The 18,898-nt window shown below is 33.3% G+C and overlaps 2 protein-coding genes and 1 long non-coding RNA gene across 7 annotated transcripts in view; 2 read left to right on the top strand and 1 right to left on the bottom strand.

The window, feature by feature from the left end:
• Window positions 1–18,898, bottom strand: part of LOC124953152 (HIV Tat-specific factor 1 homolog) — a 39,289-nt gene that overhangs the window by 18,741 nt on the left and 1,650 nt on the right. The window lies entirely within an intron of this gene.
• LOC124953154 lies at window positions 10,989–18,782 on the top strand. 2 transcript variants are annotated; one of them, XM_047504118.1, is made up of 6 exons: window positions 10,989–11,452; window positions 17,072–17,347; window positions 17,532–17,765; window positions 17,879–18,089; window positions 18,213–18,458; window positions 18,590–18,782. In XM_047504118.1, exons 1-5 carry the CDS (start codon window positions 11,416–11,418, stop codon window positions 18,451–18,453), a joined length of 999 nt encoding a protein of 332 aa, XP_047360074.1. In that variant the 5' UTR covers window positions 10,989–11,415; the 3' UTR covers window positions 18,454–18,458; window positions 18,590–18,782. The 2 variants fall into 2 exon arrangements, with proteins under 2 accessions (XP_047360074.1, XP_047360073.1); XM_047504117.1 differs by having other exon boundaries at window positions 18,213–18,782.
• Window positions 12,165–16,018, top strand: LOC124953157. Its single transcript, XR_007102134.1, has 2 exons — window positions 12,165–15,794; window positions 15,852–16,018. It is a non-coding gene; the product is annotated as an uncharacterized LOC124953157 (long non-coding RNA).

The raw sequence follows: 18,898 nt of genomic DNA, 5'->3' as shown, positions 1-18,898 counted from the left end.
GCTGCAGGAGAGAAAAGATGAAATTATCTGGCAATAAATCTCATTATAACGTTTGCCTTGTTTCCAATCGAAAAGGTCACGACACGAGCCACTAATTTACGCCACATAAAATTCTTAATTCATCGATGAATCAGCCAAACGTAATAACCATCGTTATCGTCTTCGTCCGGTGAATGATCTATAAGAAACCAGATGGATCAGCGTAATCGCATGGAATGAATATGTCCGATAGGATAGTCGTCCGTCCTTCAAATGAGAATGCATTGTCGAATGCTGTCGAATACGGTAAGTCGTTCTGTTTATTTTATCGACCACTGCTGTCCTTACGTCACATCAATTTTACTTTGAGTTTTATAAAGCTTACGATAAACGAGACATTGTTGCTATATCGGTGAATTTGAAAACTAATTTTTAAAGAGCATTATTTCATACGATTATTAAAATTACCTTTAAAATTCACCGATTCTTTTTGTTTCCCTTTGTTAATCATTTATTATAATATTGAAGTTTTATCCAATTAACACGTACTAACGTTACAAAAATGAAGCTACAGCTTATCTTGTCTCGTATGACGCTCACTCTTCTGCGGCTCAGTGTTAACTGAGGCGTTAAACAAAACATAGAAATAAAAATAAAGGTCACATCGCCACGCGACGATTCACAATATACAATTCTGTCTGAATGTTTACAAATATATGATTATCTCTCCTTCTCCCATTTATCCTTCATTTTTATTTATATTTTTCTCTTTCACGATCCGTGATAATACTTTACACAAAATCTTCTTTAGACTTTCCCAAAGCCAGGCATGTCGTGACGATGGTAAAAATTGTCTTAGAAAACGTACACTTAACCCCGCCTCTTAACTCTTCTGAAATTATACGTTTTCCATGGTTACGCCTAATTATACTTCGGGACAACGGATGTTATATTATCGCCGAGGAGTGCCTTAAGAATATACTTCGGTTTGTAATTAAAATTCCGTTTGAAATGATATGAATCATAAAAAGAGAGAAATATAGAGTATCTACAAATTAAATAAAAAAAAAAAAAAAAAAGAGGAAACAATAATTAAAAAGCGACGAGATATCGGTACGATATATTCATTATCGATATAAAACATCTTCGGGATCGAAGAAATCGAGGGATGCAATATAGTAGCAATCTATCCAATATCTATTACAGTTGAACCATTCAAATCAAGTGCCTTATTATTACAACATGCTGAAATCAGCCAGTAAAATATCTCCTATCGAGTTGTTCGAGTGCATTGATCTTCATCATTTCACTCGAAAAATGTATTTTGGGAAAGATAACTTTCTATCTTTGAATCCGATAATCCTTTTCGATTTAACACATTCGTAACGTACAAATATTTGTTTGTTGTTATCATTTAATAATCGTTGTTTGATTAATACCATAAAATGTAAATCTAATCATATTTAGAGATACCAGTGATCAGCAGTTAAGCATATTATATATTATATAAGCTTAGTAATCCTTTTTCAAGATACCATTGGATGCTCTCAAAGTATAGAAAGGATCTAAATTTACATAGATGCAATGTCTTCAAATCATGAATCTACATAGTTAATCCAATGTCCCAGAAATTCCATGATGGTTATTCGCCAATACTAAGGCGTCGACCAAGACGATAGCGACGTATGCAATAGAAAGCCGTATAAATTATTGAAAGGCCAGTTCCAGTTCTACCTGAACGGGTAGAGAGCCGGGTCGATTCAAACGCACGATGACCGCTTCCTTTCGTGGAAAATCTTCTTCCAGACAAGATCCCGAGATGAAAGAGAAGGATGTGTCTTTAACTTCTTAAGCTGAAGATTGATTATTTTCTAAATGAAGATAATCGATTGCCAGGAATAATATATCTTTTTTTTTTCATGTTTATTTTCAATATTCCGTATATCATTGTATATTTTAAGTATCTTATAAGTACCAGTATTCGATTTTTGACAATTCAGTAATCCAAATAAGGATGATAAACGAACAAACTCGGGTAAGTGAAACCACAATTCGAAGTCGGCGACGATTAATTATTATCACAAAATCGATGACTCGAGCGAACCGCGTTGGTTTCAAAAAAAAAAAAAAAAAAAAAAAAAAAAAAAAAAAAAAAGGGAGAGAAAGAAAAGGAAAGGAGCCGCCAAAAGAGTAATACGGTATTCGATCGGCAACAGCATTACATCTGGACAAACAGCTTGGCAGACGGCCACGAGAAGAGAAAACTCGCGTGTTCGGTGAATGACTCACAGAAGAAATATTCGGGAATATTCGTGTGCATAAACTTTTTCGATGATGTCATCTGAACAAAATTTTTAACTTAAACAACAAAATCGCTGCTTTTCTTCAATATATTATCGATTAATGAAAATGAAACAAATTATTGAATAATAACTTAATAGTTGTTATACGTATTCGAGGATATTATCAACTTTTGTGTTCGTTTAAAAATTATAAAAAAAAAAAAAAAACAAAAAAAAAGAAAAAAAAAGAAAGAAAGAAAAAGCACACTAACGAAACTTTTCCATTATCGAACGAACAACGACAGCATTTCTTTCCTTTTTTCCATTATACCTTTTTAAAGCGAGTATTCTCTGTGAACCGATAAGTATTTTAACTAAAGTTTTCTCGACGTTGGACAGAACTGAGGCAGTTTTCCAGAGCTTCGTGCTTTCTAACGTTTAAAAAATGCATTGAATCGTGGAAGAATCGAGTCGGATTTCTAAGGCTACAGGAGGAACATTTAAAAAATAAAATTTCTCATTCTCCTTTACTCTCTCCCTCTCGTCCTCTCTCTTCCCCTCTCTTTCCTTTTCTTGCCACGCAACGGCATAAACGTATTAAACTTGTCGAACGAATATTTTAAAAAAAGATCCTCTCTTTTTTATCTGTTTACTATTTCAAGTAGTAGCTCAAACGCCCGAATCAAAGAAGAAATAAATAGATTTGAAAAATAAATGAAATCTTTTATCGTGACGTCGATCGAAAGATATCAATTGTGTTATTTCTAAAAAAAATAGCGTTGAAAAAGCTTTTTAACAAAAACAAAAAAAAAAAAATCTGATTCATCAATAGTGCGAGATTTAATTAAAATTGGCAATGCGTTGTCTCTGGACGTTCCAGCGTTGTTTTCGATTCAAATAACGTTTGTCTCTCCTTGGCTCTCTTCCTGAATTGTTATGGGCTGATTCATTGGACAAAAATTATAATTTCGTGCATTTTACCGTTATTTTTTTTTTTTTTTTTAATAGAACATAATAACACGTTCGTCTATTTTAAGATAAAAATGATTATTTATGATCGTTGAACGTAATCAAATAATTACGATATAACTCATGTTTCATGGCGTATCAAGCTTTGACAAACTGAAAATAAATATCGTGTAAATAACCATACTCATAGCCGGAACGACGAAACCAACGATCCGAGTTATAAATATGGATAAGACTAGATACAACTTCCTTGAAACTTGTTTCATCGATAATCGAAGTACCCAGAGATAGAATGTGCGTTATAAAAAAGAACTATGATTATTATTGAGTTTTTGTTATAAATGAAAAAAATACAAAACTACAGGGCATACGATTAAGTACAGAATTAATCCATAAAGTGATTAATTAATTTAATTTTTTTTTTATTTTGATAAGATAAACGATTCATTCGACTCTTTTTTTATTCTGCATTTATAAACCCCAAGAAAATAAGAAAAATCAAACTAGGAAATGTGTTTTTCTACCAGATGAAACTCAAAATGAAATCCGCCTTAGCTTTTTTCCGATCTCCGTGTTTACTCCACTTTTCGCTTTACGGAACCGGTTTCAATATAAGTGCGCGGTACCATCATAAGGTCAAGAAGCAACCGAGAAACTCGCTTCAAATGAAGAATCTATGTTAGAACTTTTGTTTTAATGAATGATTGTGAAAACGTGTCGATCACGAATACATTATTATTTTTATTCTTTATCAATCATTTAAACGAAATAAAAAAAAAAAAAATTAAACGCTAAGTGATATTTGAAAAAAAAAAAAAAAAAAACAAAAAAAAAAAAGAAAAAAAAGGAAAAAAAAATAAGAGAACAACAGAAAATAGAATAATGTACGAGAAACTAATTTCCATTCGATTTTTTCATTAATCATTCATCGGATAACAGCAAAAATGTCGAGAACGAATTTTTTAAGCAACGAACATTAATATCGACACGATAGCACATCGCGCAACGATGCGAGAAAGCATCGAAATTATTCAACAATAATAGCCTGATGCGTATTCCGGTGTAGATGTGTATGTGACTAAAGAGCATAATAATTACTCGCATCGATGATTCCTTGCTGTCTATTGCACATTCTCTCTCTCTCTCTCTCTCTCTCTCTCTCTCTCTCTCTCTCTCTCTCTCTCTCTCTTCCCCTTCCACTATTTTTTTCATTTTTGTTCTCCTTTCCGACAATAGCTTTATTAAAGCTTAATGGAACGAACTGAATTTCCACGGTCGACATTGGATCGCATTATTCAAGCTTTCGAGTCCGCCGTTACCGCTGCGTTCTGTGAAATTCAACGAGATTTAATATACTTTAAACGCGCCGTACGTGATGGAATCACCGAGCGTTATAAATTTTTTGATGCGAAATGCCACGATGGGAATGAGAGCAAGAGAAAAAACGATACGAAGAGAGAAAGAATATGACCAGCAGGAGGACGTAACGCGTTAAGTCGAATTGTTGAAATTTATTAAGTTGTTGGAAAGTAGTCAAAATTTTATATTTTCTGAAATAAAACTAATAATAATACAACATTGGTTTGTTTATTTTTATCGAATATAATTTAATAATTCACAAGCTCTCTCTCTCTCTCTCTCTCTCTCTCTCTTTCTCTCTCTCTCTCCCTCTCTTTCAATGTATTTCATATACATAATGCTGATTGTATTTATCACATCAATCTGAATTATTTTTATTATAGAATATTATTTTTCTCTTCAATACTCGATTCTTTTTCGAACAATGCAAACAAAAAGAATAAAAGCGAATCGACGAATCTGTTATTAAGGTTTTAATTCGGAATCTCAAATGGTTATGGGACAGTTATCGCCACGTACATTACATAATGCATGATTTTTTACATATTGCCCTTAGAGAGGATAAAAAAAAAAAGGAAGAAAGGAAAGAGAAAAAAATATCAAAAATAAAATTTAAAAAAAAAAAAGAAAAGGAAAAATAAGAAATTTTCAAACAAAAAATAATCATTTTTCGATATGCGCTCTATTTCTTCTCTTTTTTTTTTTCTTTCGCTCTTTATTCGAAAGTGAATTTTATTTTAAAATTTAATCTTGCTTCGTTTTATGATAAAAAGCCCATCAGTCGAGAACGACAGAGGGAAGGGGAAATGAATTTGCGTAACGCGAAAAGAACGTAATTACGTGCTCGCGAATTTACGTAGAGAATTTAATGATAGGATGATTATTACCAATGGCTCTCGGGTATCACCGTTATTCTCCCTATTTTTCGATGATACCCATTTAACCGTGTTAAACTTAACGAATACCTCGCACAAGATTCTATTACCCCTCACTTTTTCTATTTATTTTCTTGCTGTTGTTCTCTTGACTTATTACGTGAGATTTAATAGGATCTAGGTAACAGGTGCAAAATGTCACAAAGAAATCTTACTCAATGCTGTGAAATAAATAAGAGAAATAAGAAAGGCAGGAAAAAGAAATAAATAATTTTTAATCAAGAATTGTACGGACCAATTCACGTAACATTGCTATATTTAACGAGATAACAACTATTTTTTATGATTTAACGAGCGCATAATATCTGAGGAAAAAACTCTTGCAAAATTATCTTTAACGAGAGAAATAAAGAAGAAAAAAAAAATGAAATTTAGAATGACCGAATTGAATAGCTTGCAAAGCGTATTTTCAAAGAATTGAAACGTAACCAAAAGCTCATCGGTCTCGGTGCAAAATCGATTTGTCGTTCTCTCGAACTCGCGAACTTAAGCTTCTCGAGATAAACCTATGTACTTCGAAAATATCGTCATGCCGCAGAAGCACGTGGGACAAGCATTTCCGTTTAATGGCTTCACGCCAATTCCATTTATCACTGCCTATCTATCGGATACATCTGTCGTAAGAATTGATCGAAGCCACGAGCTTTCGATTTAAACTGCAGTCGATCAAAATCAATCGGTTTTTTCTGTTTTTAGAGAAAAAAATCGGTACTGTGATCTCTACGTATAGCAAACGCAAATTCAATTAATCACGATTGGTAATGTGACAATTTACGACATTAATTATCTCGAAATGTACATAAATATTTATTTATTTCAATATATAGACAATTATGAATCAATGTAATCAAATCGTTTTTCAATATTGATATGGTATAAATCAAATATTATTTAATTCATCTGTAAATCCAACTCTGCTTGAATCGATGCACAAACAAAGCGATGTATGACAGAAATGATTTACAAAAACGATCAAGTTTCCTGTTTATCCCGACGATCACAAACTTAGTTTCAACGTCGAAAGAACAATAAGAGTTACGTAATCAATTTCTTGAGATGGAACATAATACTTGCGGCCAAGATTTGACTCGAGAGATTTTTCGAGATGACGAATGCTCCTGTTCGAATCCGCGTGGGATTTTGCGAGGCGCGTTGCTGCAATCGCGTGTCTGCTTTCAAAAGGAGAAAAGACGATAAATCTGTGGAACTCTATTCGATAATTTTATGAATAAAATCCTACGATCTTATGGATTTTTTTAATGATTATTGCTTAAGAGCCAAACCTTAAAAAAAAAATGAACATAAAAAAGCATTACAGTGTCTTTAATTAAGAAGACGCACATACGAACTAGCTATAAGCCATGACTGAAGTCGTTTAGTATGAAAAACGAAGAGTCGCTCGTTTAAAACGTCCTTCGAGATACGAGAAGCAAAAAAAAAATAAAATAAAATAAAAGGAAAGTGAGCGAAAGAAATACAGCGTGCAGAACTCACGTAGAGGCGATATCTAATGAGGCAAACTAATTAAGATACGTCCGTGTAAATGTGTGTAATAGAGACTCTCGTAAAAAATGCATCGTCCTTATTGGCCATGAATAATAAAGTGAGCGTAATACGTGCTGAAAAGAAAGACATAAGAAATTCAATACTTATTTGCTTTCAACTAACAAAGAAAATTCATAATTCTTATAAATAAAAACATTTTTAAATCTTGACAAATTACAATGTAGATATATACGTCGCGATGCACTGAAAATAGTAAAATAAAAATCGAAAGCAGATAGAATTTTAATGAAATACTGGGAAAAAAAAAAGAAAAAAAAAAAAAAAAAAAAAAAAAAGAGAACAAAACAAAACGAAACCTTCACAAACTGGTATTCTTTTCAAATAAAACAAAAAAATAACAAAAAAAAAGATAACAAAAAAGCTTCGTCCTTTTAATTAGCCTTAGCCCAGATCGAGCAATCAATATTTAACGCTTATATGAGAAGAAAAGTAGTAAAGTTTCAAAGGAAGACACTTGGGTTCCTCCTGCAAGGGAATAAAATCAACGAAGGTCGTTCGTGCCATGGACTACAGTTTTAAGTATGCCCGTAGAATTTCAAGGCAGAGAAGCCAAGCTTTGGCGAATGTAGAAAGTACAAGGCATGTGAGACAGTGACGCCCAACGGTATCCGAGTTCAAGGATGAGAAAATAACCACGAAGAGATAACGATATTTACTCAGTCGTTCACCACTGGTAGGCATAAAAGTCGTCGTTGTCGTCGTCGTCGTCGTCGTCGTCGTCGTTGTCTTCGTTGTCGTTGAAAATCGTAGTCTCTGCATTTTATCTTCCCCGATAAAACAAAGACTGAGTTAAATATAATGTTTAATATTCGAATCTATCCTACCTCAGCAAAATGTTACAATATCTAATTAAAGAGAAATGAAATTAACTGAGAAGTCTCTTATCGGATCATCAAAGATACACGATATGGTAATTAACATTATTCCCCAATCAACGATCGACAAGATATTCCTATTTGTTCCTTCACTCATTAATGGACAATTATATCGACAATCAGCGTTACATCTCGAAGGAAGGAATAATTATTCCTTCGAATCACGACATCAATCTACTATAGAAGAAAACAAAAAGTTTATCCTATAACACAACGCGTTAACCAATCGAACGAGTCTGCTTGATAGCTCATTAAAGGCACGATTAGTACGCTAAGATCGTTCGATGATGAGAAAGAGGGGAAAAAAAAAAAAGAAAAAAGAAATGTAAAAATAATCTCCCTCTACGAATGATCGACATCGAGGAGTCTCGTTGAGAGAGAGGATAATGAGAGGATTCAACAAAGAGAGGAAAAAAATAGATCATCTCGATTTCTTTCGAGAGCGTTACAAATCGAACAAACTTCTGCAATGCATGCTTCGCTTGGATAAGTTTGAAACGAGTTCGTGATAGGTCCGTTGACGATGTACTCGGCCCAGTTTGGAAAAGACCGACAGAACTCGAGAAGTCCGATAGAGTAATAGGTACATACGTCGATAATAGTGCTTGGTAGAACTCTCTACGTTCGCTAGAATTCTCTTTTACAAATATCTCGTACCTTCCAAATTTTTCTGACAATGATCAGTACGTTCTAACACGTGGATGCTCGAATTGGGACACTTGAACATGTTCATTGCTTATGGATATGCAAGAGAACAGATGTTAATGAAACAAATTGATATTTGATAAAAATTCTCTTATCATTACCTTAATATGCGTTGACAACATATGACAAAAACTCTTAAGGAATAAAAATTGGAAAATATTCTGATTAAGCAATATCATAAACTTGTACCGTACAAAATATATATATATATATATATATATATATATATATACACGCACAAAGTACGCATGAATATTTAAGAAAATATTAATGGTTCGACGATAGTACAAGATGGATACGATCTTACTTCTAAACGTAACGACCGCTGATCTCGATTCTTACGAGCGCAAACTCTTTGTACCGACCATATTTCAGTCGCCAACGCCTCCTCGGTACAAAGTACACGATGTTACTCTCTCTTGGACCAAGTGATGGGTTCGTTGAACCGAATATCCCGATGGAGAGACCGCTCTTTCTCTCTCTCTTCACGATAATCGCTCTTGTATTTTATCGTCCCGCTTGCAGAGTCGCTCCTGCGTTTTACATCCGCCGAAATCGAATCGATGTTTCCTCCACTTCAGTGTTCGAACGAAGCGGAAGCTGTTATATATATACATATATATATATATATATATATATATATATATCTGCTGTATTTATAAATGAGCCGCTTATATCAGTACACACTACTTGCCATTGACGAATTATTTTATTTTTAATTCTAATCCGTTCTACCGTGTTTCGATTTATCTTGACAGAATCTTTTTTGAATAACGCGGAATATATCAGCATGATTAGATAAAAAATAAGTAACGACGTTAAATTCGTTCGATCAACGAGAACTATCAGATTTACATTCGATGTCGTTTCTTTATTTATTTCTTTTTAATTAATATTAATTTCGAAAAAATGAGAAGAATTCTCAAGAAGAATTTCATTTTCTTCGAAAGCAAGATACTCGGATGATATCCTTTTTCCTTTTATTTTCTTTCAAGAAAACATTTTTGCGACCGGATACGATAGAAGGGAGTCTCGGTGAAGTCGAGAGAATTGTTATATTCGTTTTGTACGGGTTGAAAATAAGGGTACAATCTCCCCTCTTCGCTTATTAAACCAGCCTGGTAATTTAAAGACGAAGACGGTACATTTCTTCTCTCTCCTTACTAAACCACCTTTCAGCGTCTGCAATCTTTCCGGACCAGGTGCGTCAAAAATTTACCCACTTTCTGAAGGAGTTTTCAGATTAATAATATTTATAATGCAAGTTCGGTAGAAGAATTGTTGCAGTTTCCCTCGAGCGTGAATCTAAGAGATAAGCGAAGTGAATGAATTCTATTTTGTTAAGATATAAAAATTCAAAGAGCCAGTTTTTAATTTATAATAAAATTAAATTCATAACGGCATTAGTTCGCTCTTCTTCTTCCGATTCCTTTTAAATCGTCTCGTTAAGTGAACCATGAATTATAGAACAAAATATTTCGTAATAATTCTTCTCAAATGTTTATATTAAAAAAATCAAATTGTACATTGTTTCATCGTAAAATATTCGTATGTATAAAGTAGTATATACATACACACACACACACATATATATATACATATATATACATATATATTAAATAAAAAGCAACAATCGGTATAACAATACTTTTTATAGTTGTTGCATAAAATAAATTCGCATTATATTATCCATTATATATCTCTAACAAAGAAAATACACGAAACTTCGAATTCTATTTTGCGAAGACGAGAGGATACCTAGCTCGATTCGATGAAGATTTATCCAGGAGGAATCTGCCCGAGGGAAAAAGAGATGACCCGTTTCTTGTGGAATTCTTAAAAAACCCGGAAAAAGAATCGGTCCATGATGAAAGAAGAGACGAAAGCAATGTGACACAATGAGAAGTAGAATATTTTTTTCTTCTGTTTTTCCTTCGAAGGAGCCTCGTTCCTCTTACATTTTTTATCCTTTTTTCTTCATCGTTTTTATTCTCTTTTTCTATTTTTCCTTTCTCACATTTCTCGAACAAGAAATCCAGGTAGTGTCACATGTCACACTGCTCGCTCGTTATTTGACAGAAGAAATGATGGCAAACGCAGCTGGGTAAAAGTGTAGTCTGAAAAATTCTACGATATCGAGAAAGTATCCGGGTAGGAAGTATGAGTAGTAAGGATCGAAATCTTGTATATGTGTGTATGTATGTGTGTGTTTCTCTTTCTCTCTCTCTCTCTCTCTCTCTCTCTTTCTCTCTTGCTCTTTCGTACTCTCCCTCTATACTCAAGACCTGCACCTCCTCGTCGACATGGTGGACTCGACGTCGGTGGCAGCCTCAGTCGTTCGCGAACCTCCATCGAAGAACGTTCCTCGTACGAATCGATATAAATGTACACACTATCGAACGAACTATCGAAAAATCCTTAAATTTAAAGACAATTGATTAATGTTAAGGAACCATTTTCTTTCCCCTACGAATAGTCTCCATTAGTGGAATTACGGTCATTTTTTTTTTTTCTAAAAATAAAAAAATAATAAAAGAGATAGAATCGATCAACGAGAAACTTTACTCCATTTTCTTTTTTCATCGATCGTTACGTCGATCGATCGTATAAAAAAAAAAGGGAATCAAAGGTGCTATAAACGCGGCTCAGTGCTTGAGAATGAGGACGATTTCGTATCTCCGTCTTCGCACTACTACCGACGATTTTGGTGAATAAGTTGTCTCTATTTGTACTCTGACACAAATCATGTGGAGAATTTGGATCCTCTTGCTCTGTGCCACAGGTAAAAACCGCACCCGTAACGTTACTTATCTTAATGAAAAATAAATACTCGTATTTGTTTATTTTTTTATTTTTTTTTATGATCGTACGTTATTATAATATTAAATAAGAAGATTCATTTCTCGAATTTTCTCATGGATATTTTTTTTTTTATTTGTTAAAAACAAATGTCATCGATGGATTAAAATATAATAAAATAATAAACGCAAAAGATAAAATATCGAGTTTTTAACTTAAACATTTAAGGAATCGTGCAGTTAAAAATAGAAGCGAAACGATAAGCGGGCGCGTTAACAAATTAGTCTTAATTAACATTATTAAATACAAACATTTATCGATGCATACATCTTTGAGTATGGAATGTTAAACCCACATTTGTCCCACGCATCGTACAAACTCACACAGGTAACGATCGTCGCATGCGCGCGTACTACACGCGACGGACCAATTAGAGATTTTCAAATTGACTCGCCACGATAACACGCTATCTCACTCCAGATGGGACTATGCGTGAAGCCTCGATGATAAAACGATGAGATAAGAATTTTTTCGAGAAAGTGAAATCGATTAGAAGACGTCGCTTCAAGGAAACGATGTACGCGATGTTTTCGTTTCGTCCTGTTAATAACTTGAATGTTAAAAGAAAAACAAAAGAAAAAAAAAGAGATGTAATTAATTTTTATGTCTTTTTTTTTTTTTTTTTTTTTTTTTTACGAATTCCTGCAACAAGATTATCGTAAGATTATTGCAATTGAACTATTGACAAATTTCTATGTGCCAACAGCAGACATAATCGATTCAAACAAGTTCAATTCTTCTTTATCATCCTTGATCAACGATTGAGAGCCATTAAAAATCGTGTCCTTGCGCTTTGTCCTTCACCGACAAACAATTTTATATTCCTATTAGATCGTTAAATCTTTCACAAGAACGATAATAGAGGAATAGTAGTTTGTAATGTTCTCTTGTAAATCATCTCATTCTTTTTAATTTAAAATTATAAACTATAAAATTATAAACTATAGATTTTCATTTTTTAAATAAAAAATTTATAAGACATCGATAAAATCTTCTTAACTACCTATCGTTCAGAATAACTACACGTGAAATGAACTATCAAGTCCGGTATGTACTGAACGTGTTAATTGCTCAAGCGTTTGTCAGGTAACTCAATAGAATACCAGCCTTGCGGGTTAGATGCTATCAGTAAATGATCCAGTAATCGAATTACGTTGTTACTCTATCCTGAAGCACGAGAGCGAGAGAGATAGATGCAGAGCTTTGGAGCCAACCGGTTAAGATCTATTTTCGCCTGTTGAGAATCCGTTCGCGAAGATAGAGCAAGAAAGAGATAGAATAGTAAAATGCTGCGAGCATACTATCTCAAGCTAAATAGAAGACGTTTCTCTTTCTTACTTGGAATAGCATGTTCGTGAGAAAAGGCACAATAAATTGTCAAAGACTAAAACGAACTATGGTATTATCTGTCTCTCTCGTTTAACTTATGTAATACTATGTGTCAACTTATCGCATAAACGTTTAAGACATATACGAAAACATCGAGTTTGCCTATCATTGGATCTCTAATATATACGTTTGACATATTTTATAAATCGACAATAAATGACTAGCGAGAATCTGGTCTTTCTCTTTTTCTCTTTCTTTTTCGTTTGATTACTTTCGATAAATAACAATTTTCAAGGATAAATGTTATCGCTTAACTTCGAATTTCATAAAAACAAGCGAAATCCGCTATTTTTATTTCTCTAATTAAAATATATAAATCGTTTGCACGATATATTTGGAAATAGATAAAAATTTTTTAAGTTTTAAAATAATATTAAAAATTCAATCCCATGCATATGTCATTCGTTTACTTTAAATGTACATCTCGAAGGACGAGCGGAATATTTAACATACGCATATATTAATATTTATGTAATTAAGAAGGAAATATATGAAATAATAAAATAGTGATCGTAGAGCCATTTGAAGTTCGTGAATGAGTCATGCGCGAAATTGCACCCGTTACAATACGGAGCTCAAGTTAACCTTGTAACACATAGCGCATGTTATTTACAATATGAATGAAAGTACAAGTATTGGGTGGGTGGACCTATATCATCTCTTAGCTATCAGATAAATTTTTAATGGAAAAACGCAAAAACTCTTATTTCAACTTTTCGACTATCTTCGAAATTTTCGTGATATGAAGATAGAATCCATTAATGCCGTAGTCAAGGGATTATCGAAAGTTTACCAATATGCTGTCACCATGGACTTGCAAATTTCCACTTTAACGCGACGTGCTCTGTTACTCATGAATTACATACTCTCTGGAAAACCGCTTACACAGCGTTCTTTTGCATATCTGTCTGATATTGCTAAAGTGTGTACACGTATAAGGTGAGTCAACGACTGTTGTCATCCAATATAATAATCTATTTACCGATTTAAGATATAACGTTCAATATAAATCCCTTAATGCGTACGATATAACTCAGTTATCAAACGCAAAAAACTTTTTCTTTTTTATAAAATCGATAAAGAAAATAACGCCGAACAAAGATAGTTCTTGACACGACCTGTATAAATCGCAAGATATTCAACACATACTTTTACTAATACTACAAAAAAAAAAAAAAAAAAAAAAAAAAAGAAAAAAAAAAATAGATAAGATCGAATATTAAAAAGCAAAGATAAAGTGTTTGAACGTTACTTTTACACTTTCTTCTATTTTTTATCTTCGAAACGAGTGATAGAAAATAAAATTATGATCGATATAACGTACTGGCGAGCTCGAATACTCGTTTTAAAAGCCTCTCGTCTTTCCAACTTTGAAATAAATAGAATGGTGTGCTTGTGGAACGATAGTGATCATTCGATATATCGAAAATGTATAAAATATCTGTGAGCTCCATCGAACTCATCCACGGAAAATGAATCTCTCGAAAGCTAGCATCCGTGCAACGATTTAAAGTGTAACGATGATATCATATCTTCCTGATGAATGGACGATATCGTTTTCGCAAACAAACGATCCTTGACCAAGTAGTAAAGCGGAGAACGACTCTCTAGCAATCCTCTCACGAGTTACGATGTTGGAAACCACAAAACTGGACCATTCCTACGACAGTGAAATTTAATTTACGATAAAGCGTAACCGCGTGTGTGCAATAATTCACGTTTTACCTGTACTGATATAAATTATTCGATTGCGAGAAGTGAATGATTCGACGTTGAATCTATGTAGAAAATAATCAAAATAATAATAAATATATTTGCGATTCAAATTCGACGCAAAAAAGAATTAAATTTTTTTTTCTTTGAAAAAAAAAAAAAAGAAAAGAAAAGACAAAAAAAAATTACGACAAGAATGATATTTACTCTTTATCGAGATATCTCCAATAGAAACTTTATTTTCGAAGTTTAAAGATCGAATTATCAGGACGAAGGATTAACAAACAAGTTGAAATTTGTTAAACGAACATACTTTCTCTCTCTCTCTTTCTTTTACACACACACACACACACACAACTCGCACTCATACGTGCAAGTTCATATGAAAACGTTACGTAAATTTTCTTCTTAACGAGCGCCAACTCGTACTATCTATATAAAAACATTTCGGAAAAAATCGTGCATGCATTCGCAGAGTAAAAATAAAAAATTCTCATTCAAATTTGCATCGAATGCATACGTTTCCGTTTATATCGGTACAAACTCCAGTCGGTTCCCGATATACGATCGCGAACTCCATATACGTGAACACGATAAAACCTAACGATTCCTGAAGTAATATCATTTGTTATTGCGCGCTGAAAAGAGAACGATTCTAACCAAGAGAGCGAATACCAGTCGCCAAAGCACTTCTTGGCAAGTTTTAAAGAAATACCTTGGTGAAGTTCCACTTTTCAAACGACTAACCAATTTATTGTAGATTAAATTGGAATTCGTGCAATAAAACGAATTATATAATCTAATGTATACATAAGGATAAATGAAATCTGCGTCAACTTGACGATGCGATAAACAAAGACATTAAATTTTGATAAGGGATCACATCAATATTAAAATAATAAAATGTACAAGGAAGTTGACAATCCAACTGTTTTACTAATATTATTTCGAGCAATACAATTATTTTGTCTTCGTTCGTTGATATAATAGACGCTGATATATCATTTTTGGTGTCTCGTCGACTTAACAGCAAAGACAGCTTTCTAGGATGATATTGTTTCTCGGAATAGGCATCATTAAATGCATTGAACGGGGTTAAGCACATTCCACCCTACGCGGAAGTTTATTTTCAGCTTGGCTCTTCTCTATCGATGGACTATTCGGTTTGTTCCTCAACTTTTCAATACGATAATTTTTCACTGATCTTCTTATCTCAACAGGATGTTTCGCGAAAGAAAGAGGGGATTTGAAGGAAAAGTGTCATTGATAACCAATTGAAAATAGGTCAAGAAGATCAAAGATAACTAATATAAAGAAGGAGAAGAAAGAGAGAGAGAGAGAGAGAGAGAGAGAGAGAGAGAGAGAGAGAGAGAGAGGAAAAAGAGAGTAAATACATACAGATATCAGTGATATTTGTTTAAAAAAAGAAAAGTAAAAAGTAGAAGCAATCGGAAAAGTAATGAAAGATCTTGGTGAATGTAATAAATAGTCGGTCATTCTCTGAGAGAATCTTTATTATCGGTCAATTAGATCAGAATGAACGAGAATGACACGAACCATGTTACCGCCATAAATTCGTGTTAGAGTTAAGCCATGTAACTATTCATAAATACCAGAGGCTATTAAACCGATTAATTCAAAGAATATAATTAATAACGAGTTTCACATAAATTTTCGTGCGAACTACGTCATTAACAATATAGTCGTTAATAATAATGGTAACATGGATTAATTATTGGATTAAAAAAAAAAAACCAGATATGCAAAGAGAATACATTGAAATAAAAGATTCGTCCGTAAATGTAATGAACATGAATGATTTTGGAAATGGGATTAATACAAAAGTAACGAGCTAAAAATTTTGCTTAAATTGATCCCTCTTTAAATCCCATTGTATTCGACATCGTACGAGAGAAAATTGATTCTCAAACAATAGCCCGCATTTGTCGGAACGATCGACAAATATATTCTTTCGTAATAACGTAGGCGTCTACGATTATTCAACCGTAAAACAGACATATGTATGTTGGTACTTATGTAATTTTTTTAAATTCCTTTCAAGAATACGTTACAAAAATGTATTCGATTAGAACGGCCGAGAACTAGCCTTCTGTCTAACTATCCTAATGAAATTCAAATCGAACGATGGACCGAAATTAATTAAATCGAGCATTAATTGGAAAGCAGAGAACCGAACGCGCAAATAACTACGAGAAATGCTTTCCAACCGTACAACTCGAAATTCATTGAATAGGATGCTTCCAAGATGAGATATAAATTCTAACGAAATATTAAAAGTAAAATACACAAGTCTATGCACGTATACCTTTGATATTATAAAATAGCATATCGTATATATTAATGAAAGTATATGAAAATTTGAAGAAGCTTCGGATGAAATACATATTTCAAACTAATAAAAAATTTCTCATCCTTTCAGGGATATCCTCAACCTTGGTAGATTCTCATAGTTTCGGTATAACCATTCCACCGAAAATTCAAGATAAAACAAATCGGCAACACGAACCGATCAGACGCTTCGCATGTCCCATAGGATTTTTTCGATTGAAAAGATTTTGTTATTACCTGAGCGCGGGTACAGCACCCTGGAGAGAGGCGTATTTCCATTGCAAGGATAGAAACGCGACTCTCGCGGTACTTGATAGAAATGGAAAAGATAGAATGTTAAGGAAATATCTGATGGGCGATCAATTCAGTGAGTATAATTTATATATATATATATATATATATATATATATATATATATATATATATATATGTAATTTTATATATATGTAGGTACATCTAAACATGCAAGGCAATTGTTAAATAAAATTTCTTAATTAGAAAAATCGTAATTGCTCGTTAGCCTTTCGTAATGAAAACAAATCTTTTTTTAGCGAAATTAGAGCGATGGATAGGTGGGATTTATAACTGGCAACAGATGGCTTGGGAATGGGGTGTGACCGGTGAGAAAATGGTTTTTCAGAGCTTCGGTAAAATAAATCCTGGCAAGTCCGAACAATACGCCTGGCATTGCATTGTATTAGATCCTGCTTTGAAATATAAATGGAACGCCAAAAGTTGTGTGCAACGGAAGCATTATATATGTGAGGTACCAGCCGGGAGAATAGGTGAAAATATAATAATACTAATAATACATGAAGTTATCTTGTTTAGCAACGAATTTTCTGAAAGGCTTCTTTTAAATAAAATGAAATAAGATAAAACTTTGTAAAAATTGCAGTCAAAAGACGTAAAAAGAAGGCCGATCCCTTCGCACCACAAAACCAAAGATTAAAACCTCGCAAACAAGGAAAGAAGTATCCCGGTGAGCTTCGAAGGCAAAATAATAGACGAAAAAAGGAACGAACTGATTGGGGGCGAGACTGGGCAGAACAAACCGCGAATCAACAATGGGCACATGGAGTGAATCCTGGTTCAAGGCCACCTGTCAGGTAAATCATCTTAAATAATTAGAATCAATTGTGATTAATAAAAAATCTTTTTTTTTCCTTTTTTATTTTTTTTTTATCTCCCTCATTGAAATATTCTTATTTTCTTCGTAATTTATATTACAGAATGAGAAGTTCAAGAGAAAAAATGCGACATCACTCGAACAGAACTATTTCGAATGCAACTGCGCCAAAAGTCGCTCAAATTTTACCTCAAAAGCAAGGATATGGTACTTTTTTGGGAGATGGACCGAGCAGCACGATACATAACCAGCCACAAGCTTTATCGAATGTAAATGACGTACTATCTCAATTTCAAGCGAAGATCAACGACTTCGCGCGAGAGGAAGTTTTGCTTAAACCTTGAAAAATGTAAACCTACCATCGAATCATCGGCTTCTCGCAATGCCTTTTTTCTTCTTTCTCTCTTTCTCTCTCTCTCTCTCTCTCTCTCTCTCTCTCTCTCTCTTTTTCTATTTAGTAAACGTTCTTCCTTTTTTTAGATTATAAACAAAAATTCGAGAATTCTCTCGAGGCTACAGACTGAGATAATTTATTATATTGCAAATGAAAGATCGAACCCTTCACAGTTCCTTTTTTCTCTCTGAACTTCGTTAATTAAATCATAGCTAAACGATTAAATTGTAGACAACAATATAAGAAAAAAAAAAAAAAGAAAAAAAAAAGCTATTATAACTATATATAAAATGTTAGAATCTAATTGCAAGTTGTTCTCTTTAATAGCTTGATATATGTATGGTTTTAAAGAAGTGTATTTGACGAAAAATTATCCCATAATTAAAATCTTTCCA

Source organism: Vespa velutina, chromosome 11 (genome assembly GCF_912470025.1).
Source record: "Vespa velutina chromosome 11, iVesVel2.1, whole genome shotgun sequence".
NCBI classification, from domain to species: Eukaryota; Metazoa; Arthropoda; class Insecta; order Hymenoptera; family Vespidae; genus Vespa; species Vespa velutina.
The sequence above is the reverse complement of the archived record's forward strand: the minus strand, read 5'-3'. Positions and strand labels throughout refer to the sequence as shown.

Excerpts from the sequence above, each read along its gene's own strand:
- LOC124953154 (XM_047504118.1), top strand. The coding sequence starts at position 11,416 with ATGTGGAGAATTTGGATCCTCTTGCTCTGTGCCACAG. Across the intron at positions 17,348-17,531 it reads TCTGATGGGCGATCAATTCA|CGAAATTAGAGCGATGGATA; the intron begins GTGAGTATAATT and ends ATCTTTTTTTAG. Across the intron at positions 17,766-17,878 it reads GGTACCAGCCGGGAGAATAG|TCAAAAGACGTAAAAAGAAG; the intron begins GTGAAAATATAA and ends TAAAAATTGCAG.